A 27,831-nucleotide genomic window follows, 5' to 3' on the forward strand; every position below is an offset into this window, starting at 1 on the left:
ATGAATAATGCTACTCACCTAAGGCTGTAGCTCCTTGGTTACAAGTATGGTCGGGCATCGCTCCGTGTTCTAGAAGCATTTTTACAATATCGCTATGTCCCTGCCAACTCGCCGAATGTAGAGCTGTTCTATTTTCTAAATCGCAAGCATCTACTTGTGCTTTACCGTAAGTAAGCAACAGAGACACCATTTCCGTGTGCCCTTGCCACGAAGACACATGTAATGGAGTACGACCCTACAAGAAAAAGTATATTAATATATACATGTAAATACAGTCGAAAATTTTGATTCTGCTGTAGTTTTTATAGTTCTGAATAGTTTTTTTTCTACTAATAAATACAAAATCCAACAATCTTACGCAGAGCCGGCCCGTGGGTAATATTTCACCTGTGCGAATTACTATTTTGGCGCCCCCCCCTCCCGAGGGGGCAATTCAAAAGTTCAACTTTATCGTAAAATCATGGTTGTAAAAGTAAGGTTGTAAGTATCATGTTTTATTTGAACTTAAGTTGACAAGTTATACACAATTAGATTTTATTTACAAGTCCTGAATATAGTTTCGAAAATGGTTATACAAATTTAATGACTATGGTTATTTATCAATGAAAAAATAGTTTTAAATTAATAAGAGCTTTTTAAATAGCTTTAAAATGAATTAAACTTGAAAATAACAATGTTGAGCTTTGGACATAAAATGGTAGGCCTTGTAAGGCAATGAGACATGACATTGTGTTTTTATATTATAGGCTAAGTTGAACAAAGTTAACTTTTCTAGATTTTCTTTGGGAAAACTCATTTACAATTGCATTAACATCAATATTGCATCGAGCACTGCAAACTCAATTGAAATCAAAGCTAGTCACACCAATCTGTCTTGCGACATGGAAGACCTCAGATAATTTTTTACTATTTTCAACTTGGAGAAACTCCTTATTTCTCCACTCGCGACAGACACTGGGAAAGTAAGAAGGTTTCGCAGTGCTACACACAGGTTAGGAAAGTTCTCCACAAATCCGTTGTCTGCTAAGTAGCTCAACATGTCAACTGGGCCTTTGATTTTGCCTTTGTCTTCTTTTTCGACATTCTGAATCATGTTTTTGACAAGTTTCAATTCAGAATATAGTTGAAGACTATCATTGTCACTGTGGTGGCCATTAGTGAGAGCAATGTGTAGGTCCTTGCAGCATGTTAATAAGGTTTTGTCATCACTTGTGGTCTTTGAATGTAGAAACCCAAACAGTTGGTGATAGTTTTGAAGCTGCTCAAATATGTCTCCTAGAGAAGAAATACACTGATCCCAGACCGCGTAGAAGAATTTAGTTTTGAACACGATCTCAGGATCAAGAACTGTTTCATCACTTGATTCATAAGAAATCATTTTCTTCTTTTTTCTCGGCCGCAGTTCACTTTCTTTAGGGAATGCTGGGTCAACTTCAATCGTTTCGGCCACTTCCCTGCAATCGACTAATATTCTGTTGAATATTGCACAACTCCTTGTTTCTTGAAAAAATTGCTTCGTTGAAGAAATCAAAGCAAGAGAGTTTGCTATGTCCATGTTAACCTCTTGAAGTTTCTTGCGTATGAGGTTTAACTTAAACAAAATCATATGCCACGTTGCTAAGCAGCAGATGAATCGGAAATCTTTCAACTTTTTGGCCAAACTTGTAGCTGTATTTCTTGCATATCCGTCTAGCCTTTTTTGGTCTTGACTACATTCAAAAAGCGCGTCATAGACTTCCCCAAGCTGATATATCAGTGGCACAACCACATTAATTCAACCCTCCCACCTAGTCTCACTCAAAGGTTTCAGGGTCAAGTTTGTTACGTGTTGTTTCAGAACATCCCAACGATGTGGTAATCCTGCGAAGAAATTGTAGACCTCCTGGATGATTCTGAACATAGAAATTATTTGTCTATAAAAAATTAAATCTTACTAAGGCTTTCTGAAATATTACTAATTCATTATAAATGAATGAATAATTGGCTTAAAAAATTGACATAATTTAATAATTTATCGCATTTTAATTTTTTTGGGGTGGAAGGAAATTCGCCCCAAACCCTTGGCGCCCTGTGCGGGCGCACGGCTCGCACGGCCCTCGGGCCGGCTCTGATCTTACGTAGGTAAGACAGTTAATAATAGGAAACAAAATATATGGAACTATAATACGTTTCGATTAGTGAACAGTGGAACAAATTAAAAAACACTTAAACCCGCTAAAATAAAATCTTTTACCATAATATAAGCTGTTTGTTGGAAATAATACATATTTTCTTTATAAAATTAAATTTAAAAACAAATATAAGCCCGACTTTTATTGTATATCACCGTGTTGCGCAAAATTTAGGCAACTTACAGTTTCTTGTTACAGTGTTGACCGAGTTTCAGTTTATTTTTACATTACATTCATATAGTTACATTCATATTAAATACTTTGTAAGCATTCATCATCATCATCATCATCCAGCCCTTTGCGTCCACTGCTGGATATAGGCCACCCTCATTTTTGTCGATTGTGCTATACTTTGAGCACTTTGCATCCAATTTCTTGATATTTTCTTGAGATCGTTAGTCCAACGAGTAGGTGGTCTTTCTTCCTCTACTTCTTTTGTCTAATCTCGGCCTACACTCAAGTAATCTCTTCGTCCATCTCCCATCACTGATTCAGGCGACGTGTCCGGCCCAGTTCCATTTCAGGGTGGCAATTCGGGAAATTACATCAGTAACTCCTGTTCTTCGTGTTAAGTCTTCATTTCTAACTCGGTCACGAAGCGATATACTCAGCATTGACCTTTTTATTTTCCTCTGGGCTATTTGCAGCATTTTAGAAGTTGTAGCATTACGCATTATAAGCATTAAGATGTTTTATTTTTTGCATAACATCGTCGCACAGTGGTCCAAAATCCCGAAAAGATGGCCAAAATATGAAAGCAGTTTTTGATTTGCATGAAATTAAGCATCCAGAATCCGAATTCTAAACTGCAAAAAACAAAATGGGGGATGTAATATGGCTGGTTTATGCAATGTAAATATATTAAATACCGTCAAAATTTGATATCCGGGGGTTGATACCAAGATTTGCTCACTTCGTTTTCGAGGTACACGCACATGATTGTGCGTATATGATATTCGTTATTCTTAACTGCTCGTCTGTTCCGTACGAAGGTCAACTTTCAACTAAACATGAACTAAACTGGAAATTCAGATATAGGAGGTATAGCTCTAGTCGATTTTTTTTACTAGCGTTTTGGGATTTTGGACCACTGTGCGACCACTGAACGAGGAATTCAAAAATATTTTTAATTTGAAATATGTCAGTGGCGTACTATTGTTTTCTTTAAAAACATTCAGACCCTTACCCGTATGCGCGCCAATGGTGAATATAGAATTCTTAATTGTATGTCAAAATATGCGCATTAACTACCTCTTAAAACCTACCACATTTCATCTGCATATCTCAACCGCTTTTAGAGCAATAAATAAATCGTCGGTTAGTAAGGAACATTTCAACCCCCTGTATCTCAGAAACGACATACGTTTATAAAGCAAAGTGTCATTATTTCGTCATGTAGAATTGCCTCTTAAAGTTTGTCACATTTATTTAGAAACACCCTGTATAAAAAATTCAAAAGCGTTAAAAAACTTGAATCTTGCGCCAATTTTTTTAAAGTAACATGTTGTAGGTAGACAATAAAAAACATTCTAAATTAAAAGAAAAAATAAATTTCTACGATGAATAGAACCGAAAATATCGTCAAAAAATCAAATAATAAGTTCCGATTTTTTTGAGATTATGTTCAGGTCTAGGGGTCTAAAATTTTTTTGATGTTATTTGGGATATGTATTTGAAGGAAAATAAGACAGAGAATGATTTTAAAATTGAATCAGGGGTCAAAACGGTTAAAGAAAATACCGAAAAATGATTTTTCGTTATTTTGACCGTGATGACACATGACGATTAAAAATCTGATAAAAATAATCATGGAGATAAGATGACACCCAATAAATAATTTTTTTTTCGGAATTTTGACCGGCCTAACTATTTTAAACAAAGTTTAAAAATTTCAAAAGCAAAAAGAATTTGAATTTCGCGTCAAAATTTTGAAAATTACAGGCAATAAAAAGTCCTACAGCAGAAGCAAGCAAATACAACTTAAACGTAAACAAAGAGAAGACTCAGATAATGAAAATATCAAGGAAACAAGGGACGGAAGATCAAATAGAAATAATGATAGACCAACATCAATTAATACAGACAAATTCATACAAATACTTAGGAACAGTAATCAACAACAAAGGAGACATAGAGGACGATCTTAACAACAGAATGGAAAACACAGGAAAACTATTCCAAGCACTAAATAGAGGATTCCTTAATAACAAAGAAATATCAACAAAGACCAAGATGACAATATACAAAACAATATATAGACCTACGGTGACATATGGAGCAGAAAATTGGATATTAAACAAAAGACACCAGAGCAGAATACAGGCAGCAGAGATGAAATACCTCAGAAGAACGATAGGAGTAAAAAGAACAGATAGAATCAGAAATGAAGAAATAAGAGAAAGACTCAAAATCAAGCCGATACTCGACTCAATCAAGAAGAAAAAATTGGCATGGTTCGGACATCTAACCCGGATGGACAATGATAGACAAGTGAAAAGAGTGTGGGAAGCCAAACCAATAGGTAAGAATAGAAGAGGAAGGCCCATCAAAGAATGGAACAGTGACATTTCGCAGATACTGCAGAGTAAGGGTAAGACTTGGCAGGAAGCAACACAGATGGCATCCAATAGGAAGGAATGGAGAAAGTTCGTTAAGAGCTAGGTCAATCCAGAAGATTGTAAAATATTGTAATTTATTGAATTGTAATTTAATGAATTGTATTATAAATGGCCCTACACCGAAAGGTACTAATGGGTCTACTGATTAAGTAAAGTAAAGTAAAGTAAAAAGTCCTACAAAATGAAATAAAAATGAAGTTTCTACGAAGATCGGACCCGAAGATATCGCCAAAAAACGAAAAAACACGTTTTAATTATTTTGGGTGTTATGGGTGGGGCTCGCTAGGGGTCTAAAAATTGTTTTGGTTTAATACTTTTTTATGTAGAATAGCATGTTAGTTATTTTTATTTTGGAATATCGCTGGGGGTACTTTTCACTATCTTAACCGGTTAGACCAGAGGTTCCCAACCAGTGAGCCGCGGCACACTGGTGTGCCCTGAGGTCCCTGTAGGTGTGCTGCGAAATTTGATTATACGCACTATCATTATAGAGATTATTTACCCAAGTGTACCGTGGCGTAACCAGTTTTAAGTTAGTGTGCCTTAACCTAAAAAAGGTTGGGAACCGCTGGGCTAGACCCTTTGGTTATGCAACTCAAGAGAAAAAACACCCCTGAATTGATTAAATGAAAAGTAGAGTAGAGTTCAGTGATAGTAAGTTTTTTAGTAAGAATTAAGCTAGACAAAAATGGCTCATTGATTAATTTTGATCAGGTTGTTAATGTTCATACACATTTTATTGGGTGTTTGTGCAAAAAAAAACCTTGATTGTTGGAAGAAGAGTCCTCTAAACGCAGAAGTTTTTGACTTATTCAGTCTTCGGTACTCCGTTCAGTATTGCGTTGATATTTAAAAAAAAATTTATCAACTAAACGTACCAACTGGCACATATATTAGAAAATATATTTTAATTTTGGTATACAAACCTCCAAATCTCTAGTTTCTACATCTGCTCCTTGTTGCAAAAAATACTTGGACATCGCAAGTCTATTATCCAAGGCTAATACATATAAAGTACTTCTACCATCGGCATCTTTTGAATCAATATCTGCTGCATTGGATACCAATATTTGCACTATATCGTAATGACCTTCCAAAGCCGCTAACCTAAAAACAGACAAAATATATATTGAAACTTCGAGGTCTAGACAAATTGCCCTATATATGAGGCTTATAATATATGTGCAAAATACCCACCAATATATAGTAATATAGTAATTACAAATTATCTAGTATTAGTCGCATCTTTTTAGCTGAACTTATTGCCATCGAAAAATTGTCATCCAAAAATAAAATGGATTCAAGAGAAAAATATTAAAAAAGCTGTAATAACAGATCAAATCTAAATCTGCAATATATGCAATTGAAAACACAGATTTCAGTTCATACTAACCTACAATTTTATGTAATATAAAAAATTATTTGTCAAAAGTGGAAGTGGTATTTATATTGACAAAAGGACATGTCGGTATAATAGGTAATGAGACAGTGGACTGATTGGTAAAAAATAGAATAACAAGGAGTGAGATCCTTGTTATTCTAAGAACTCAGATTTTATCGAATGATGCAATATATGAAGTTAAAACTAGAATATATAAAATTTGGCAAAATTTGATAATGGAACAGTATTTCAAGCATGTATATTTTTCTTTGCATCAAGAACTTCTTTCGCTACCTGAATATATACACATCGGAAAAGTCTAGGGATATTTTTAAAAAGAGATGTAATTTCTTCTATAATCTAATATCCTGTTGGTGTACGTTTGCCCGTTCTTCTATCAGACCTTATCGGAAACGAAACGACTTGTATATATTACCCGTATGTGGAGCGATTCTTCGTTAAAGCATGTACCATGCATGCTCGATGGGATTCAGCTCGAGGGATTGTGCTGCCCAAGGCAACACATCAATACCTTCGTTGTCACTGGACGTGCGGCATGTGGACGAACATTATCAAGCATGAGGTGGAAGTAAGTATTGACCAACCGCATCAGCAAACGAACGAACGATAGGTTGTAGAATGGTTTAGAGGTACTGCTGAGCTGTAAGGAAGCGGTTTGGAAAAACGAGATCTGTTCTACCATCGACTATTATTCCAATAGGGATGTTCACTAAATTTTAAATATAGTTAAATTCAATAGATAAGGTAAAAATATAGCAATCATAAAACTGTTTAAAAATGTATATTTTTTAAGATAAATGAGATCATAATGTTGATTTTCTTGGAGGCTAGAAAACAGCTCCCTGCAGCGAGGCTACGGCCTGTGACGTCAATAGTCGTATCGGCTGTGATCGAGGGCTAGTTCTGTATACTTATTTACGAAGTGTATTTGAATGTGTGCAGTTCTTTACGTATTTAATTAGTAAAAAATGAAGCCAAATAAATGGTGTTTTGTTCCTGGGTGTGTAAATACATCGAAAAACAATTATTCTGACAAGATTTTTATTACCGTTCCAACCAATTTAAATCAGAAAAAGAAATGGTTTGTTGCAACTAGAAGGGACATCAAGGAAGTGTCAATAAAAACCAAGTTTTTCTGTTGTGAAGATCACTTTATTGTAAGTTATGGATCTTTTTCTAAATAAAAAGTTTTTAAATTACTCATTTTTACACAATTCTATGATATGTTTTAGATTTAAGTTAGCTTGGTTATAAACTAAATTCTAAAAATTCTAATACAGTCGTATTTTGAACTTCTCTAAATATGTGTTATCATTTCAAAGAAATGGGTTAGCATAGCAATAAAACTTTTTACAAAAATGAAAAAGTACCTACCTATTAGTTTATAATCTCTGAATTTGTCGGGACCCTAAAAAGACCGGTGCCCATAACATAATATAGTAATGAAATATTATTTATTACTTGACAGACCCTATAAACTAGACAGCAATTAACTTTGTAGTAAATTGTACATAAAAAGTTTTTGGATTCACTGAAAAATATATTAAGCGTTAACTATTTTATTACAACGTATTCTTATACCTAAGCGGATAAATTTATTAAGAGGGTAGGCGCAAAATCTTGGTCAAATACTATTTGATTAATTTTTTTCGAATCCTGAGAAAACTATAAAATATTTTTAAAAAATTTAAACGCAGAATGAAAGACTACATTATTACCGAGGGCCGAAAGTCCGTTCAAAAAAACAAAAAGTTTATTTTGAATGAAATATTTGAAATTAATAGTAGGGTAGCCCAAGCGGGGATTTTTGCAGTTACTCGAGCGCGTCAGATTATCATATGGGGAGAAACCTCGCACCCTGTAGATGTACCTCTACCATATATTGGCTCTTAACACAGGGGAGTTCGTTAAGGGGGGCCCGAAAAACAAATATAACCTTAAAAAATGCTCGAAATTGTCAGATTAAGATAAGGTAAGTTAAGTACATGCAAAAGAGTGTATATTTCAAAAATCTGACGAGTTGAGCGGGCGTAAGGAAATGGGCGAGTTAAAAAGTTTCACAAAAAAGCGAATATTTCGCGAAATGAACGTCAGATCAAAAAACTAAAAACTATGTGTTCAATATTTTTCAAAAATCTATCGAATGATACCAAACATGACCCCTCACAGAGAGAGGTGGGGGTAAATTTAAAATTTTAAATACAAATCCCGCAATATTTCGCAAAATAAACATCAGATCGAAAAACTGCAAAATACACTTATTCAATATTTTTGAAAACTCTATCGAATGGTACCAAACACGACCCCCATGGAGGTGAGGTGGGGGGTTACTTTAAAATCTTAAATATTAGCCCCAATTTTTTATTGCATATTTGAATTCTTTATGTAAAAATAAGCAACTTTTATTCGAAACACTTTTTAGGGTTATGGATAGATGGAAAATTAAATTAAAAAATGGCAAGGGCCCACTAAAATGGAAAATTTTACTCAACTTGTTTTGGTTTTATTACCTAATAATCACAACCCAATAGGTCCCCACAGCGCTCGAGCGACTGCACATTTAGCATACTTTGCTCCCCTACCATAAATATCACACTAAATTTTCTGTATTTTTTTCATCCCGTAACTTATTAAAATAAACATTATAGAAGTTTTCCAGAGACTTTTGGCTTTTGGTAATAATGTAATCTTTCACTCTACATTTACATTTTTCAAAAATATTTATTAGTATTCTCTGGATTCGAAAAAATGAATGAATTTAAATAGCATTGGACCTAGATTTTGCCCCTACTCCCTTAAGGAGTAAATGGAAACGTTTCGGGACCTCAAATTTATATTCTTTAAACTGGGATATTCCTATAACCGGGATTCTAATAATACATACAGTAAAAATAAACATTAAAATAACTGCATGTGGATATGGCTATGACTTTATATTATATTAAAATCATTAATAATTTCGTTAACTAAACAAATTCCTGTTAAACTCCACTTTAATCCTGATAAAACAACAAGAGAACAAAATAGAATGACCTGAACTAACGTCAAACACGTAAACAATAACACTGGGAGGAATGGCGCGCGCTGGGGTATACGACTAGTGACGTCAAGCCAATAGAGAAGCGTTCTTAAAATTTAAAATAATGCTAGATTTCTAATCAAGAGTTTTTATAGACAGGCTTTTTTGATTCTTTTGAAATTTTAGACAATTATTCCTAGGGTGTTTCTTAATCGTTTTACATGTTTCAAATGACTTTTTAATTTTTTGTGAACATCCCTATTACTGTATCACCTCTGTATGTGTAAACGACCTGAATATATTTTAAGCGTTCTACATTTCCAGATCGTCTCCACACGATAATAACACTAGAGAATAACACTGTGGCCCAATCATTTGCATCCCAGTTTTGATATTCTTGACACCACTCTAATCTTGCAGCGCGATGGCATTTGTAGATAGGAGGACATTTCAATGGCATTCGATTGTGGAGATTGACTTCATGGAGACGATTTCTTACAGTATCACGGCCTATGGTTACCTAGTGCGCCCGCTGCAAGTCGCTAACCAATGCAGGTGCTGTAATTGTTGGTTATCTTCTAGCCGTTAACACTAAAAATCGGTCTTGAGCTGCAGCTGTAGCGCGCTCACGTCCTAGATGACCTTCAGCTGGACTTCCACTGTCACAAAAACCTTATTTATCTCATCTATATTCAAATGACAAATTCTATTATCAAGAACAATATTTTCGATGCACTAAGTAAATAAGAACTTTATAGCATGAACAAAATCGAAACTAGCAGAATATTTACTGCATTATAAAACCGGTAGTTTTTTCTTCTCCTATAAAAATCTTTTGTGAAATTTTCGTTATAACTTTTCCGTTATGTTTTACATAAAAAAATCTGCAAGATGAGCAACTGTACAAATTCAATTGAAATTAAACGATCACTTGAATTTAATTTTATGAATTTTATTAGGTTATAAAAATATCCCCAGACTTTTTCGATGTGTGTATATTTAAATATAACCTACCAAAGCCCGATCAGGGAACACAAAATTTTACGAAATCCTCCAAAAAAATAAAGGAAGGATGAAAATTTGTGAATAGGTACTTAAGATTGCCTATTATTATATAAGAAAAAGTTTACAATTCTACAAAATTGGGACATACGGAGTGAAAAATATTTTCTCGGGAGTGAAAAAATATACGTTCAAACTAGGCCCGGAATTGGATAAAATGACAAATTCTAAGCAACTTTTGTTCTATAGAGCTTTTTCACTAAGTCAATGCTTTTCGAGTTATTTGCGAGTGAATATGTTCATTTTTAATAAAAAAAACATGTTTTGGGCGGTTTTTCGCAGATAACTCAAAAAGTAAGTATTTTAGCGAAAAAAATATTCTTAGTACAGTAGACTCGCGATTATCCGAGTCTCGGTTATCCGAGCCCCTCGGTTAACCGAGGCAAAAGTCATAACAGGTGAGTTACAATTTTCAACCTTGAGGTAACATCGCCGCCTCAAAATCAAAAAGAGGAATAAAGCTTATGCAAAATCAAAGACTTTTTTAAACAGTAATATTGATAAGGTAAATGTTTATATCTTTTGTAGACAGTACTGTATTCATTTTGTCATTAAAATATCCACAGTTATGATTGTTTACTTGTTTTTCTATCAATATAACCAATCTCAGTGTTAACCGAGTTTTTCCGTATCCGAGGTAGTCACGGTCCCAGTTACCTCGGATAATCGCGAGTCTACTGTAAATATATTAACCCGGTCTATATAGACATTTCAAATAACAAAAATTGCCGGAGAGCCAAATTTTCGTGGAGAGCTAGGGTATACCATAACAAATAAAGTTTAAAAAGTCCCCATCGATCCCATGTGTGCGTCAAAAGTTATTCGGGGTCAAAGGTCAAAATTTGAGATTTTTTGGATTTTTTTCGAAAACGGTAAGTTTTATCAAAAAAAACCTTAAACCAAAGTTGTAGATTTTAAAATTCTCTACAAAAATAGTCTTTACTATTTTTTTCCTAAGAGTTGCCATTCCTGAGATATCGCGATTCAAAGAGTCACATTATACATGATATGCACACGTTTCCACACCACCTGTGAGGTAGTGTACTCGGCGCGTTTTTTTACCGTGGTTTCCCCTGTAGGCCTTACTCCACTAACTGTTTTGACAATTTTAGGATAATTTAAGGAAACAATACCGGTCAAGTTCTAGATATTACCTTATTATTGATATTGATTATTGATATTGCTATTGATTATTAGGTTAACTATTGTTTTGATTTCTTTAGATATTTTAATCAGATTCATATTCTTGAAAGTCTACTTCAACAGTCAAGTCTTCTTCGATTTCATCTTCTTCCTGTTCCTCTTGCTGGATGTTCAAAAATTGTTCAAATGTGACTGAGTCATTGGTCTCTTCATTAAAATCACAGGAGTCTTCCTCTGTTGTACTAAACTGGACATTTGAGCAAGACTGACCTTGGCAGTTGGTACACACTAGAGAACACAGCAACCCGACTTTTTTACATCCACATTTGGCACTACAACCTTTTTTGCAATTGCAAAAAATAGTGTTAAGGAGTTTTTCTGGAGCAGGTGGGAGTAAGGTTTTAATCGGTTCGAGAGTATTATCTATTAATTTCCAACCCCAGTCTTCTGGATTCAGTTCATTGCCTAGCCATGTTTGAACTTGATAATATACTTGATACAAATGTTGAAAAGCAGATGCTGATGTTGGAGGAAGACATGATAGTTGTACTTGTTTCTTGTTTCGCTTAGTTTTTACAAAAGTTAAGTATCGGTATTTATCAAGACAAATAATTTTTTTTTTGGAGCTCCATAAACCGCAAGAAGAAAGCGAATTCCTTCCGTAATTATTGTTTGCGGTGTAAAATCAAGTTCTGTAAAAACTTTAGTCAGTCAAATCTTTTTTTTTTTTTTCGAATAATTTAAGTACTGACGTTTTGCCCCTTCTGTACATTGCGGACGTAGTGTCGCAGCCGGTTATCGCATGTAAAAGTAAAATGTACTTTTGGTATTTGGGATAAGCCGATAAACTATTCGAAGAATATATCTCTGTTCGCTGTTGAGCCCTTCCAAGTTTCAGAAAATAAATAACTTTATCTACTGGAGTCCTTGCAGTAATCAGTACCAACAAATCAACATCTTCACCAACTACAATTATTGTTGTGTTTGTTGCCTTAAATTTTTCAATTGCTGTCTCAATTATAAGGACATCTGCGTCATTTTTAGCTTGTTTCACTTCAATATTCAATATGTAAAAGTTTATTGCAAATAAAGCAAAACTGAGACATTTTTAAAACTATAAAATTGTACAAATAACGGTAACGGTACTAAATGGTAGACGCTTGTAATAAGTACTTATATTCACTTGAACTGAACCTTTAGCACTAAAAGAAACAGATAATATTATGAACCAGACCTACGGACAATACTGTAGCCATTGCCTATAATAGACAATCTGTTCTTTTTTAAACAATGGCATAGCCAAATGTTTTTCAAGGCCACGTGGATAGAGGAAATTCAGTTTGGGACTGATTACCTTTTGAAGAAATATTTTCAGAATAGTATAATATACTATATAAAAGAGACACAAATAGGCATTTATACTTGCGTGGCTTAAATGTGCATATAATGTATAAAGTAACTTTTAAAATCGCGATATCTCAGAAATGGTAACTCTTAGGAAAAAAATTGTAAGGACAATTTTTGTAGAGAATGTTAAGATTTACAACTTTGGTTTGAGGTTTTTTTTGATAAAACTTACCGTTTTCGAAAAAAATCCAAAAAATCTCAAATTTTGACCTTTGACCCCGAATAACTTTTGACGCACACATGGGATCGATAGGGACTTTTTAAACTTTATTTGTTATGGTATACCCTCGCTCTCCACCAAAATTTGGCTCTCCGGCAATTTTTGTTATTTGCCAAGCATTTTGATGTCTAAGTTGACCGGATTAAAAATTTAAAAAATGGTGTACGCTTGACATCTGCAGACCCAGTAGAAGCAGAGTTGTAGCTAATGAAAAGTAGGTTCTTCTTCGTCAAATTCCAAATCGAATATTTCAATGTGAAATAACCAAAAAACAGAGCACTTTTCGGGAAAATTCATTACAACTTTTTAAAGTGTTTAAAAAAAAGTTTATTTTTGTTTAAAAAAAACTTCTTACATTAAAAATAAGTGAGTTACGCTCGAAATATTGTTGATCCCTTTTATTTTTTGGTACAAAAATCGCGAAAATCACCCCCTAATTAGCTTCCCAAATAAAATTAATTGTTACCGCTTCACAAAATATTTTACTTTTATATCGTTTATATTATCTATAAGTTTCATTGGTTCAAAGTGCTCATTTTTGAAAAAAATTGGGTTTAAAATAAAACATTTTTTTTTAATTTTGAAAAAAAAAGGAATTGTTTATGGAATTAACTTAAAAATTGTTAGTAATACCAAAAATCTTAAAGAGTAATAAAAAGTACCTACGTTTTGCTTTTCTGAATATTTTTGCTTTTTTGTTTTCTTTTTAGACAAAAAGTGGTTATGCTATGGCTGTTCAAAATTTGCCTAAACTCATGATTAGTTACTCGTTCAAGCCATTTTAACTACAGCTTTTTCAAAATTAAGTACTTTGAACCGATGAAACTTACAGATCATATAAATAATACATAAACAAAGTAACTTGTGAAGTGGTAACGATAAAATTTATTTGTGATGCTAATTAGGGGGTGATTTTCGCGATTTTTTTACCAAAAAATAAAAGGGACCAAAAATATTTTGAGCGTAACTCACTTACTTTTAATGTTACAAGTTTTTTTAAAAAACAAAAATAAACCTTTTTTAAACACTTTAAAAAGGTTGAAATGAATTTTCCCCGAAAAGTGCTCCGTCTTTGGGTTATTTCACATTGAAATATTCGATTTGGAATTTGATGAAGAAGAACCTACTTTTCATTAGCTACAACTCTGCTTCTGTGTGTGACTGGGTCTACAGACCTCAAGCATACATTTTTTTCAGTTTTTTATAAGGTATATTTTTGATAAGAATATTTTTTTTTTGCTCAAATACTTACTTTTTGAGTTATCTCCGAAAAACCGTCCAAAAACCTGTTTTTTTCTGTTAAAAATGAACATATGCACATGAAAATAACTCGAAAAGTATTGAGTTAGGGAAAAAACTCTATAGAACAAAAGTTGCTTAGAATTAGTCATTTTATCCAATTCCGGACTTATTTTGAATGTATATTTTTTACCGTTGAGAGGGGGTATTCCCCTCCATTTTACAAAATTTCCCCTCCTTTTTTGTAAAATGGAGGGGATGTAGAATTGTAAACTTTTTCTTATATAATAATAGACAATTTCAACTACCTATTCCCAAATTTTCATCCTTTTTTTATTTTTTTTGGGGTCAGATTGTTCTTTGATCGGACTAATATTTCTATTGTGAAATTAAAAACTTGACACGGAAAATATGCGGCGCATCTGCAAGTTAGAATGACTTTAGAAAGAATGTAGTTTTTTTGTAATGGGAACTTAAAAAATCAAAGTTTAGAAACCTAAGCAACCAAGCAAACAGTAAGACAGCAAAACGACAAATGATTTCAGGACCCTTACCTTAAAGCAGTTTTTCCGTCGTGAGGCCTTTGATCTACTGGTGCGTTATATTTATCTATAAATAAATTGACTAAAACCGTATGGCCTCCTTGTGCAGCCAAAGCCAATGGGGCCTTTCCTTCATTATCAGTCTCGTCTACTCTCGCTCCTGCTTCTAGTAATGCTTCGCATACATCAAGATGCCCTGAAACAAAGTATTTATATTTAAAAATTATCATTCAAAAACGTTTTCAGCCATCCATGTAATACTCTTCTATACTCTTCTTATACTGGAACATTTGATGAAAAATAAGTTAGTGTATACCTACCTATACTTTTCATATAAATAACAATCTTGAATAATCCTTTTTGTTGGCTTACTACCAACAGAAATTAATCTAAAATTAGTGGAATAATATACATCTTCGTATAGAAATCTTAACTATCACAAAAACATCAGCGGAAAAATTGAGAAGGACAGAACATAAAATGGAGAGATCAATGCTTGGAATAATCTTGAGAAATAGACTAAGAAACGAAGTTGGTAAACGAACCTGGGTGAAAGACATTACCGAAGGTATTACAAGTGGACAAAAAAATTGCTTGAGTGAAGACCACGAGCAGACGAGAGAAGTCGGGAAAGAACCTCAATACGATGGAATGTCGACCTCAAAAGAATTGTGACCAATTGGATAGTAGAGGCGGAGAATAGAAATAGATGGAAATATCTGGAGCACGATGTTCAACAATAGACAAATCAGGGCTGATTGATAACGATACATCTTCGTTAGCAACAGTAATAGGCGAGCAGGAGATACCCCTAAAATGACCGGAGGGCCGAAGGGCTAATTTTATTCATACTTTATATTTTCGAGGGTGCTGAAAATGAAAATGAGGTTTATTTTGAATTTTATTTGGGGGAACGTTGTCAAAATCGCAATTTTAACCTAAAAATAAAAAATAAATAAATCACGTTTTTTTGCGTTTACCTCGATACAACACTGTTAAATTTTAATATTTTTTTCTGAAATTTTTACAGTATATAGCTCTAACATTTCTGAAGACAACGGTCTTGTTTTAAGCTTTAATTCTTATTCTGATAAAGGTTATGAATTTTTCAAAGGGAAAGGTGCGGATTTGTGCATTGCAAAGTTTAATCGCAAAAGTTGTGTGACGAAGTTTAAAATTTAGCTTCTTCATCACCATTATGTTAAAGTAGAGAGTACAAAGAAAGGATATCTGGAAAGAATTTCTGGAAAGTTTTAGATCAAAATGTTTTATAGAAAAAAGAAATAGTGCAACTTTTATTATCGACATTAGAAATCACCGATATAACGGTTATTTTTCGAGATACTGACCATGTGTGGTGAATGGCTAATTTTGATCTTAGATTATGTTTTTGATGGTGCTGAGAACGAAAATGAAATTTATTTTAAATTTTACGTGGGTGAATATTGTCAAAATCACAATTTTACCATAGAAATAAAAAAAAAGTAAAATCACGTTTTTTCGCGTTTAACTCGCTACAACTCTGGTCGATTTTAATATTTTTATCTAAGGCTTGTACACTATATGTTGCTCACTTTTTTGAAGACAACGGTATCTGCTTTAAGATTTTAGTCTTATTCTAGTAAAAGTTATGAATTTTTTAAAGTACAAGGTACAGTTTCTTGAATTACAAAGTTTAATCGCAAAAGTTAAGAGGCAAAATTTAAAATTTATCTTATTAATTACGTTTATGTTAAAACATAGAGTACAAGGAAGTTTTCTGGAAAGTTTTAGTTACAAATATTTAATAGAACAAAAATTGCGCCACTTTTAATATAGACGTTATACGTTCCCAAAATAGCGCTTATTTTTAGACATACTGACCATGGGAGGTGAATAGCTAGTTTTGGTCTTATTTTATGTTTTCGATGGTGCTGACAATGAAAAAGAGGTTTATTTTGAATTTTATGTGACGGAACATTGTCAAAATAGCAATTTTAGCCTAAAAATGAAAAAAAGTGAAGTCACGAATTTTTACGTTTAACTCGCTACAACTCTTTTCCATTTTAATATTTTTTTTCTAAAATTTCTACGGCATATATTTCTTACCTTTGTGAAGACTATGAAAGTAACTGTAGTCTTTCAGTCTTTTTTTTTTGTAAAAGTTATGAATTTTAAAAAATTAAAGGTGCAGATTCGTGAGTTGCAAAGTTAAATCGCAAGAATTAAGTGACAAAATTTAAAATTGATCTATTTGATTACATTTATGTTAAACCATAGAGTTCAAAGAGGTTTTATGGGGAGTTTTAGGTCTAGATGTGTGGTGCAACTTTAAATTTTAAGAAAAACGTGGTTTAACTTTTTTATTTTTAGGGCAAAATAGCGATTTTGACAATTTTCTCCCACCTAAAATTCAAAATAAACTTGATTTTCGTTTTCGGCACCATCAAAAACATAAAGTAAGACCAAAATTAGCCATTCACCACCAATGATCAGTATCTCGAAAATTAGAGTTATTTTGGGGATTTATAACGTAGATGTTAAACGTTGCACCATTTGTTTTCTATAAAACATTTTAATGTAAAACTTTCCAGAAAATTTGTTTGTACTTATTTTTTATTTTTGAATTTGATTTAAAATCTATATTTCAAATTTTGTCAGTCAAATTTTGCAATTAAACTTTGCAATTCACGAATCTGCACCTTGTACTTTAAAAGATTCATAACTTTTACTAGAATAAGACTAAAAGCTTAAAGCAGAAACCATTGTCTTCAAAAAAAGTGAGTGATATATAATGTAGAAACTTTAGAAAAAAATATTAAAACGGACCAGAGTTATAGTGAGCTAAACGCAAAAAACATAATTTAATTTTTTTTTTATTTTTAGGGTACAATTACAATTTTGACAATATTCCCCCACCTAAAATTTAAAATAAATTTTATTTTCGTTTTCATCACGGTCAAAAAAATAATCTAAGACCAAAATTAGCCATTCTCCTCCCATGGTCAGTACCTCGAAAAATAAGCGTTATATTGGGCATTTCTAATGTCGACATTAAAAGTGCACTATTTTTTTTTCTATAAAACATTTTGATCTAAAACTTTCCAGAAAACTTCTTTGTACTCTTTATTTTAACATAAAGGTAATTAAAAAGCTAAATTTTAAACTTCGTCACACAACTTTTGCAATTAAACTTTGCAATGTACAAATCCGCACCTTTTCCTTTGAAAAATTCATAACCTTTGTTAGGATAAGAATAAAAGCTTGAAACAGGTACCGTTGTCTTCAGAAATATTAGAGCTATATACTGTAAAAATTTCAGAAAAAAATAATAAAACGGAACAGAGTTGTAGCGAGGTAAACGCAAAAGAACGTGATTTCATTTTTTATTTTTAGGATAAAATTGCGATTTTGACAATGTTCCCCCACACAAAATTCAAAATAAACCTCATTTTCGTTTTCAGCACCCTCGAAAATATAAAGTATGAATAAACTTAGCCCTTCGGCCCTCCGTGGTCAGTATCTCGAAAACTAAGCGCTTTTTTGAGGGTGTCCCGCTCGTGTATAAAGGAATAAGGCGAACATTTTTAGTAAATCAACTGAAGATATTCTCCGTAAAAAGGATCAAAAAGAAGCTCCAGAAGAAAATATCTATAGAAGGTACACAATATGGTTTTAAATCATCGAAAATGGAAGGTAATATGTGATTTAACTAATGCTTTACGCCCCTAATAAGAAAACTCAATGGAAAGTTTTACAGAAAACGAGTGCTGCACTTAAATCTTGATTACAAACAACTGAGAAATTATTAGGGTATGGGCAGACCTACAAGATGGACCGGCGATTTAAGAAGGCTAAATAAAAACTGGATGAGAGAGGCGCAAGATGATGATGATGTCTCTTCGTTGTCTACATACCTTCGAAGGCAGCATAATGTAGTGGCGTCCACCCCGAATTGTCACGATGCTGTTCGTCTAAACCTCTGTCCAGCAGTTGTCTGACGACTTCCACACAACCTGTAATAAAAAAAAACTAATTATTTTTAAAATTGTGAAAATTTAACGAAATACATGTAAGCAGTAATTTTTTTTTGGAGGTCGTCTGACATATGTCTCCGATGGCACTGCAGCCTCATGGGCTTATTGTGCTAGCCATTCTACCTTTTATGTCACCCAATCCACAAGCTTGGTTCCACGTACCAAATTGTACATCCCTAGCATGGGTTGGGTGGCATATTCTGCTGGACTTAATTTTGGTTGTCCATAAATAGCCTGCCTCTTGTGATCCAAAGCCTCACACTCGTACAGTACATGGTATGCTGTTTCAGTTCCCCTATTGCACATTCTGCAGTTAAGGTTCCCTTCGTACAGCCCAATTCTATTCAGGTGTCCTTTCAGAGCACAGTGACCCGTGAGAAGACCTGTAATTATGCGGAGCTGACTCCTATGTAATTTTATTAGTTCCTCAGCTCTCCGTTTTGAGGGTTCCCTTATTAAGGGCCTCCCGTGTCGCTGACCAGGTACGTTCCCCCAGCATTCTTTGTGTTTGTTTTTGACCCATTCCCTGACTTGTCCCCTAATTATGGTTTTAGGTACTCCTAGAGCAGGTTCTGGGCCCAAATATGAAGTTGATGAACCGTTCCTTGCCAGCTCATCTGCTTTCTCATTACCGTCTATCCCGGTGTGTCCTGGCACCCAGAATAGAGTTACACTATTTCTTTCGGCCAGTTCTTCCAGTTCTTGCCGACATTCCCATACCAGCTTTGACGTCACTTTCGGGCTCATTAGTGCCTTCAGTGATGCTTGGCTCTCTGTGAGTATATTGATCCGTCTATTTTCATAGGCCTTCAAGTTGTTCACTGTGACACACTGCAGAATTGCGTACATTTCCGCTTGAAACACAGTTGTGTATGTTCCTAGTGAGAAACTGAGTCATACATTCTCTGTTTCACTAAAAATACCGGCTCCAGTGCCTTCATCGGTTTTTGATCCGTCCGTATACCAGATCGTTCCCCTGATTTTGCTACTGATGCTGGTCCACTCCCTTCGGTCATTGATTTCTATTCCGAAGTTCCTATTAAATGTGTATTTTGGTACCATGTGGTCAGTGTATGTATCAGATATACTTACCCCACCTTGGTTCCAAATCTGATTATGTCCAAGGTTCTCGTATTTATCCCTTGGTTTTCCTTGCAGCCTGTATGCTCCCATCCCCGCTTCCCCTTTGATGAATATATCAAGAGGGGGTAGGTCTAACAGGGTTTCCAGTGCCGCCGTCGGTGTTGTTTTTATTGCTCCCGTTATTCCCAAGCATGCAAGTCTTTGTATCCTGCGTATCTTGTTTATAGCGGTTCTTTGCTGCATCTTTGTCCACCATACCAAGGATGCATATGTTATCATGGGTCTCACTATCGTTGTATATGTCCAGTACGCCATTTTCGGACAGAGTCCCCATGTTTTTCCATGTGTGCGTCTGGTCAGCATTAATGTCGCCTCCGCTCTTTTAATTACTCTTTCAAGCTGTCGGTTCCAGGTAAGTTCTGGGTCCAGTATAACCCCTAGATACTTTACCTCTTTAGACAGCTCCAATCGTTCACCATTAAGGATCAGAGGCCTTAAGTCCTCCAGCTTCCTTCTTCTTGTGAACGCAATTGTGACTGTTTTGGAAGGACTGACTCTCAGCCCTTCTTCCTCAGACCATTTGGTGACAATATTAAGGGCCTGCTGAATGCGTTCCCTTACTATGTTTTGGAATTTTCCCTGAACAGGACTACCAAGTCGTCTGCATAGCCCAGGGTTTCATGGCCGTTCAATTCCAGGGACTCAAGCAAATCGTCCATGACAAGGTTCCATATTAGCGGGGACAGAACATATAAGCAGTAATTAGTATTTATGCTGTTCTACTCCTTTTCTTATCAGGATGTTGTGTGGTGTAACATGAGATCATTTTTTACTTTGCATCCTCCATAGCACTTTGAAAACCGGTCTATATCACGTCTATATCATTAATGGCTCTACGGAAAGATTTCACTCCCTCTTTTGGACAGTCAGCCAATAGTTTATACCATGTACATTAAATATTCTGATAACTTTTTATTCGAGCTCCAGCGTATTTTCTGTAATTCTTTTCAGTATTTTCATCGCCCCTTCTCCGTGGCCTTCAGATATTTCTCTTTATCCATTTTTTTATAGGTTATCCTGTTCGCCACCTAATTCATACAGTTCAGAGAGTTCATAAGTTGCCAATAGCTGAAGCCTTGATATTTGGTTGTGCTCGTATTGCTTGTGTGATGTCTTTCATAATTGAAAATAGGTTTTCTATACTGACTTTATTATATCTCGACCTCACCATTGATGTTATAGTGCCTTTGCAACTTCTTGTTTTCATCTTAGTGTTACTGTGTCGGATTCACCATATTCCATTTACATTCCATCGATTTTTATCCCTGATATGATCAGATCAACTTTACACACAAAAATTACTTTAAATAATAGTTAAATTATTTAACTTAACCTTAATTTAACCTAATAAATTAAACTTTCCCCTTACCTTGCGCTGCAGCAACGGACAATACAGTTCGACCTTCCGAGTCCATGGAATCTATACAGCAGCCCCAGAATAACAGAAGAGCTACGACTGGTGCATGCCCCATACTTGCCGCTGCCCACAAAGGACTTCTTCCTCCATGGTCGCAGTGATCTACGTCAGCTTCATTTTCCAGAAGGAGTTCACACACATCCCTAAAAAAAGTCCATGTTTTTAAAGTTAAATAGAAGCATTTTCTATATAGATTCATATTCAATTTTGAAAAAATAATTTTGTAAAAACAATATGGATACAACATTACTATGGATAAAATAGTAAAGGCACAGAGAGCGATGGAAAGATCAATGCTAGGGGGGGGGGGTTCATAGACAAAAAACAAATACATGGATTAGAAGCAAAACCAAAGTAAAAGACGCAGGAGAACATGTTGCCAGATTAAAATGGAGCTTCGCAGGACACAATGCCCGACTGAAGGATAAAAGATGGAATCACGAAATACAACAATGGAGACCGTGGTTAGGAAAAAGAAGTAGAGGAAGGCCACAAATGAGATGGGCCGATGACATAAAAAAGTTTGGAGGACACAACTGGAAACAGGTGGCGCAAAATAGACAACACTGGATTGAATTGGGGGAGGTCTATGTCCAAAGTTGGATTACTGAAGGCTGAAGAAGAAGAAGTAAAAACAAATTTTTGTAGTCTAAAACCAGTGGCGGTTCTACACCAATAAAACTGGAGGGGCAAGGGAACACAACCGGTGAATAAAAAAGATAATATGCCTTTTTAACGAAGATTATAGTACAAAAGTCCTGTAAAAATTGGGAGCGCCTGCCCCCCCTGCCCCGGGCTAGAACCGTACTGTCTAAAACCTAAGGTGCCCTTTAAGGTAGCTAACACCAAGCGAGGTGTTTTTATAATATCAACATTTTCTCTATGCGTTGAGAAACATTGATACATAATTTGTTTTGATTGACGGGAATAAAAAGAAGTCATTTGGTACCAAGTCAGGGCCGAACTATGGATGATTTATCAATTTAATATTTTGCATGCTCAAAAAGTTGCTTACTTGGGCATATCTATAAAGAGAGTCTCATAAAGCGAACTAAGATCACGTATTTCAAAGATTACCCCACTGCTGACTTTTCAGAAGATTCTTAGTACCAACCGACTGTTAGTATCTTAAAATTGCTTCAATGAGTTTATTTCTTCTGATTATAAATTTAATTTATTCATTTTCATTAGTCTCGACTGTTTTCACACAATTTGTAAAAATGTATACATTTGATCTGCTACCATTGTCAGTATTTGTTATTCATTTTTATTAGTCTCGACTGTTTTCACACAAGTTGTAGAAATGCATATAAACTCCTGGACAAAATTAACGCACCACTCATATTTTTATCAATAATCTTTATTTATTGATAATTTACTGTACGACAAGTTACCTATGGACCTTGTTTGACAGTGACAGTTGTTATGTAAGCTAATAATAGTCTTGTTTTAACAATAATTTGTATTAAACTTCGTTTTAGACTAAAAGTGAGTTAAACTTTTCATAAAAAGTGCCGATTAAAGCAAAGTGCTTGTGAGAAACAAGCTTTTTATTGTGATATTTTTCATCACATGCATGTTTGGAAGTTCATTTGCATAAAAATCAAATAAAAAAATGAACCGCCAAAGAAATTTGTCAATGGAGGAGGCAGTGCGAGCATCGACTCCCCTAGATGAAGGATATTCAATGCGATACGTTGCAGGTTTGTTAGGAAGACATAATTCCAGCATCAGTTGCAAGGTGAGGCGATATTATAATGAAACAGGGTCGTACCATCGAAGACCAGGGCAAGGGCAAAAACGTTGCACTAATCAAATTGATGATCGTTTTTTGAGACAACGTGCTCTCAGAGATAGGAGAGTCACCAGCAATTTGCTAAAAAATGAACTAGCAGATGTTCGAAATGTCGCGATATCGTCTCGAACAGTTAGAAGACGTTTACATGAAGCACAATTGAGCAACAGGAAACCGGCCAAAAAACCCTTGCTTACCAGAGAACACAGGGTTCAGAGATTAAATTTTGCAAGGTTGCATCAAAATTGGACCATCGATGATTGGAAACGAGTTCTTTTCTCCGATGAGACTAGAGTAAGCCTAAAAGCTCCAGATGGTCGTGTGCGTGTCTGACGAAGGCGAGGAGAAAGGTTTGCCAGCTGCAATATCTCTCCTAAAGTACCTTCTGGTGGTGGCTCTAAAATGTTTTGGGGGGAAATTTGTTTTGAAGCTCGTACGGAGTTGGTTCCTATACGTACGAGGTCTATGAATGCCCATTATTACTTAGACAACATTATTGTCGAACATGTAATGCCTTTTGCTCCGTTTCTTGGACCTAATTTTTTATTCATGTAAGACAAAGCTCGTCCTCATGTGGCTCGACAGGTTATTGGCTACCTAAATGATGCTGATATTCCATTATTAGAGTGGCCACCTAACAGTCCGGACATGAATCCTATAGATAGAGTTATAGTATAGTTCTATGGAACTATATAAAAAAAAAAGATTCGAAGTCGTAGACCCCGTATTGCCAATCACAACCAACTCATCGAGGCCGTTATTGAAGAATGGGAGAATATTCCGCAAGCTTTTGTTGAACATTTGATATCAAGCATGCCTAGACGCATAAATGCAGTCATAAGAAGTAGAGGAGGGCCTACACGGTATTAGTGTTGACCCAGATGCATTTTATTGTGTTACTTTACTAATTTTTTTCTTTTTACAATTTGGAGTACTGCTAGCTTATTTAAGCATTTCCGGCAAAAACAATTTTTTAAAGAAACAATAAGGCAAATTAAGGTCATGATAAAGTCATGTTAGACTTATTTGTAGGTGTTTATTATTATTTCAATGTAACTTAGTTTTATTTTGTGTTCATATTGTAAATATTTAGATTAATTAAAGTGGTGCGTTAATTTTGTCCAGGAGTTTATTTGATCTGCTACCATTGTCAGTATTTTTTGAAGTTTTTATAGCTTCATTAAATTTTAATATTTCAACAGTCTATTTCTTAAGAGATTTTTCTTCCACTTGTTTCTATATTATACAACCATCAATCAACCTAGATAATCAGTCATAAACATTCATCTGTAGATATTTAAAATTTCTTTGTTTTAATCCGTTTTCAACCATTCATAACATTTTTTTATTACTTGTGTGAATTTCTTTGCTAACTTTTCAAATTTGATCCAAGTGTGTTCAGCACAAAAGAATAAAAATATGTATTGGGACCGTGCAAGTTCGGCAAAGCGACCTCTATTTCTACGCTCTGTACTTTTATTCGCACTTTTAATTATATTGGCCAATTATATTAGTCCTGGTTGCTGGATAATTGTCAAGACCATAGTCCAAAAAAATAATAAGAAGAAAAAAATAAGATGCAGGTTATGTTTAGCAAACGTAAACAATTGTATGTAGTAAATAAAATCCGTTATTAAAATGCAGTACTGCAAGCAAAATACAATTAATTAAATTTACCTTTATATAATAATTGCATATCATATCAATATTGTGGAGCAATATATAATTTTTCTGAGTCAATGACAGAAGGTATGAAATATACGTCAATTTGACAATTTCAATTGACAATATGAATTATTTAAGATAGTTGCAATATTTCTCCGCGACTCGCGCACGGTCGTTTCTCGTTTCCCTTTCCAAGTACTTGCACACCGCGAATAGGCATTGGTATAGGTAATAATGAAACTCTACTTATGAATTTTGTCCATAAGCCAATAGAAAATCTTCAAGAACCATAATATTATATACAAAATACAAATAGATGTGATTAACTACATACATATTCAGAAAAAAGTTCCAGGATATCGCAATACAAAACACAAAAGAATATGGCTGCGTAATTTAAGATAACTGTATTATCTGTTCATCAATGCATGAGAAGATGTATGCTGTTTCATTTAATATTTCTATTTTTATAGGGGCCATTAATGGATAACGAGAGAATGCCAAAGATATGACAGATAAGACAGTAATAGAAACAGTAATTTTTAAAAATAGATATTTTTGAAAATATTGTTGGAAGTGTATAATTATAACTAGTGGTTTATTAAAAAAAGTTTGATAATGGAAAACAGCCAATAAGGCAATTAAAACTGTTGCTAAGTAGTAACACTTTAACACTACTGAGTTAATAGACTGTTCAATAAGTTTTGTGGTTCAATAAGAAAAACGCAATTTAATGGGTTAAAATACACTTTATTATTCAGTATATTCTTCCTGAATATCAATACACTTGTTCCAACAAGATTCCAATTTATGAATTCCATCGTCGAAGTGGAAATCTGGAAGGCTGCAAAATACACTTCCACGGCTGCTATGACCTCATCACTTGATGAAAAACGCTTTCTACGCATGAATTTTTTTAAGCATTGAAACAGATGAAAGTCGCTAGGGACCAAATATGGTAAATACGGTGGATAATCTATGAATTCGAACTTTAGTTTATGAATTTTAGCAATTGTCAAAATGCAAATCGGGTCTTTTTCACGAATTTTTTCCTTCACGAATTTTTTCTTTCAGCTGGTCTAAAAGATTACAATAATATTCAGAATTGAATGTTTTAAAATGACCCCGCAACACTACTTATGAAAAAGTGGTCCCGATCAAATTTAACGAAAGTTTGGTCCAATGATACTTCTCGATGTGTAGATTAAAAAAGTCCATGGGACCTGGGTCTGAATAACTACTATTGTTGAGCTACAGCCTTCTGAAGTTATTGGATTCGAGTGCTCGGTTTACGTTAAGTGCATTAATTCACGGTCAAGTGAACGAAAATATTTATTATTGGAAACAGAAAGACTTATTTCCTTCATGCAGACTTGAGTGTTGTATATGAATTCGTGGTCAAAAATATATGTATCGTATTTTAGTCTTCCGAAAACCTCCGAAAAGTCCTTAGAAAACTGAAGAGGTGCGGTATAAAATGTGCTACTAGGGCGATATAAGAATTATCATGTTTTCATGAATACTTCACAGTTATGCAATACCAGCAAAGCTGCAGTTACGCCTTATCTTTAGAATACTACTGAACAGTGGCGGATCTAGGGGGAATGGGGTAATTCCACCCGTAACATGCTCCAGACTTAAAGAAAAAATTGTTCTTCATTTAACGAGAATGAACAAGATGGAGCCGTCAAAACACATTTATCACCAAAGACCGGATGGTGTGAGAAAGACGTAGGCCCAGAGTACCGTTTAAGGACCAGGTGGAAGACGAGTTACGGGTGTTAAGAGTACGAAATTAGAAAACCAAGGCGAAGGATAGGAAGGAATGGAAGCTGATTCTTGAACAGGCCGAGGTCCACCAGGGGTTCTAGAGCCAGTGATGATGAACTTTTTAATACAAAATATTGTACAATGGAAGGTGCTACAGCTGAAGATGTTCAACAATTATTACAGAGGTTATTAATTCCCAATGTTGTACAAGCTAGAGTTGAGACTGATCTAATTAGAAGACATGGTCAATAGGGAAGGCTTGATAATCATGATTTTGCAAACTTTCCTGTTTTCGACTTAGAATACCTAAAATACCTTACGATTGAGATATATCAAATTAAACTGGCACCGTCTTACACACAAGATAAAATAATTAGAGACAATGACGAAGAGTTTCAAATTGATGAGAATATGGATGAACCGGGATTCATAAGAGTGCGAATATTTTCTAGGTTTCGGCAAGCTACAAAACACCAAATATTCATTTCCTACACGGTTGATGAAGATGTGCCTGCAGAAGAACCGATAAGCGGGTATTACTGTACCTGTCAATCTGGTGCGAGAACTGTGGGTACTTGTGCTGATATAACCAGTGTGTTATGGTTTTTAGGCTTTGCATGCAAGACATCAACCCAATGTTAAGTATCCTGATAGGTCGTTAGTTAACACGACATATGATACATCTTAACGTACAGATAGACGAAGATGACGTAAACCCGATTTTTCCATAGACAATTGTAATTAATATTTAGCGTTTACTGACTACCAGGTACTTTGTTTTTCTCGTATTAAGATTAAGTCCATGTTCTCTACTTGTCTTATATTTGATATGCGGGACAAGTTTCATGTCAGCTAATGTATTTTTTATGTTTCGGCAACTTTTTCCTTAGTCTCACAATAAAACACTGAAAAACGTTTGTTTTTCTATACTTCCACAAAATTTATTACAACTATGTTATTACTACAGCTGTTTCGGCAAAGTGCCTTTCTCAAGTGATATATTTTACAATGTGTTTGCCTTTTTAAGTCTTTAACTGAAGAGGTTGAGGAGTGGGGAGCTGTTTGTCTCGAGTTGGTCATTCAGAATTATATCTGTATTTTTCAATTTATTAATTTCCATTGATTCTAAAAGTGATAGCTTAAGGCCTTTATTTTGAATATGTAGAATTTGAAACTCTTCATTGAAAGAATGATTATGATCT

At 34.4% G+C, this 27,831-nt stretch overlaps 1 protein-coding gene across 1 annotated transcript in view; it reads right to left on the reverse strand.

Annotated features, from left to right (window-relative positions):
- LOC126881583 (ankyrin repeat domain-containing protein 50) overlaps nucleotides 1–27,831 on the reverse strand; it is a 162,287-nt gene that overhangs the window by 26,882 nt on the left and 107,574 nt on the right. The window contains exons 6-10 of the mRNA XM_050645929.1: nucleotides 21,352–21,542; nucleotides 18,720–18,818; nucleotides 14,836–15,019; nucleotides 5,716–5,896; nucleotides 19–235 (exon numbers count right to left, since the gene is read on the reverse strand). Of these exons, the coding sequence (XP_050501886.1) occupies nucleotides 19–235; nucleotides 5,716–5,896; nucleotides 14,836–15,019; nucleotides 18,720–18,818; nucleotides 21,352–21,542 (872 nt within the window). The remainder of the gene's footprint in view (nucleotides 1–18; nucleotides 236–5,715; nucleotides 5,897–14,835; nucleotides 15,020–18,719; nucleotides 18,819–21,351; nucleotides 21,543–27,831) is intronic.

This window comes from Diabrotica virgifera, chromosome 3 (genome assembly GCF_917563875.1).
Source record: "Diabrotica virgifera virgifera chromosome 3, PGI_DIABVI_V3a".
Taxonomy (NCBI): Eukaryota; Metazoa; Arthropoda; class Insecta; order Coleoptera; family Chrysomelidae; genus Diabrotica; species Diabrotica virgifera.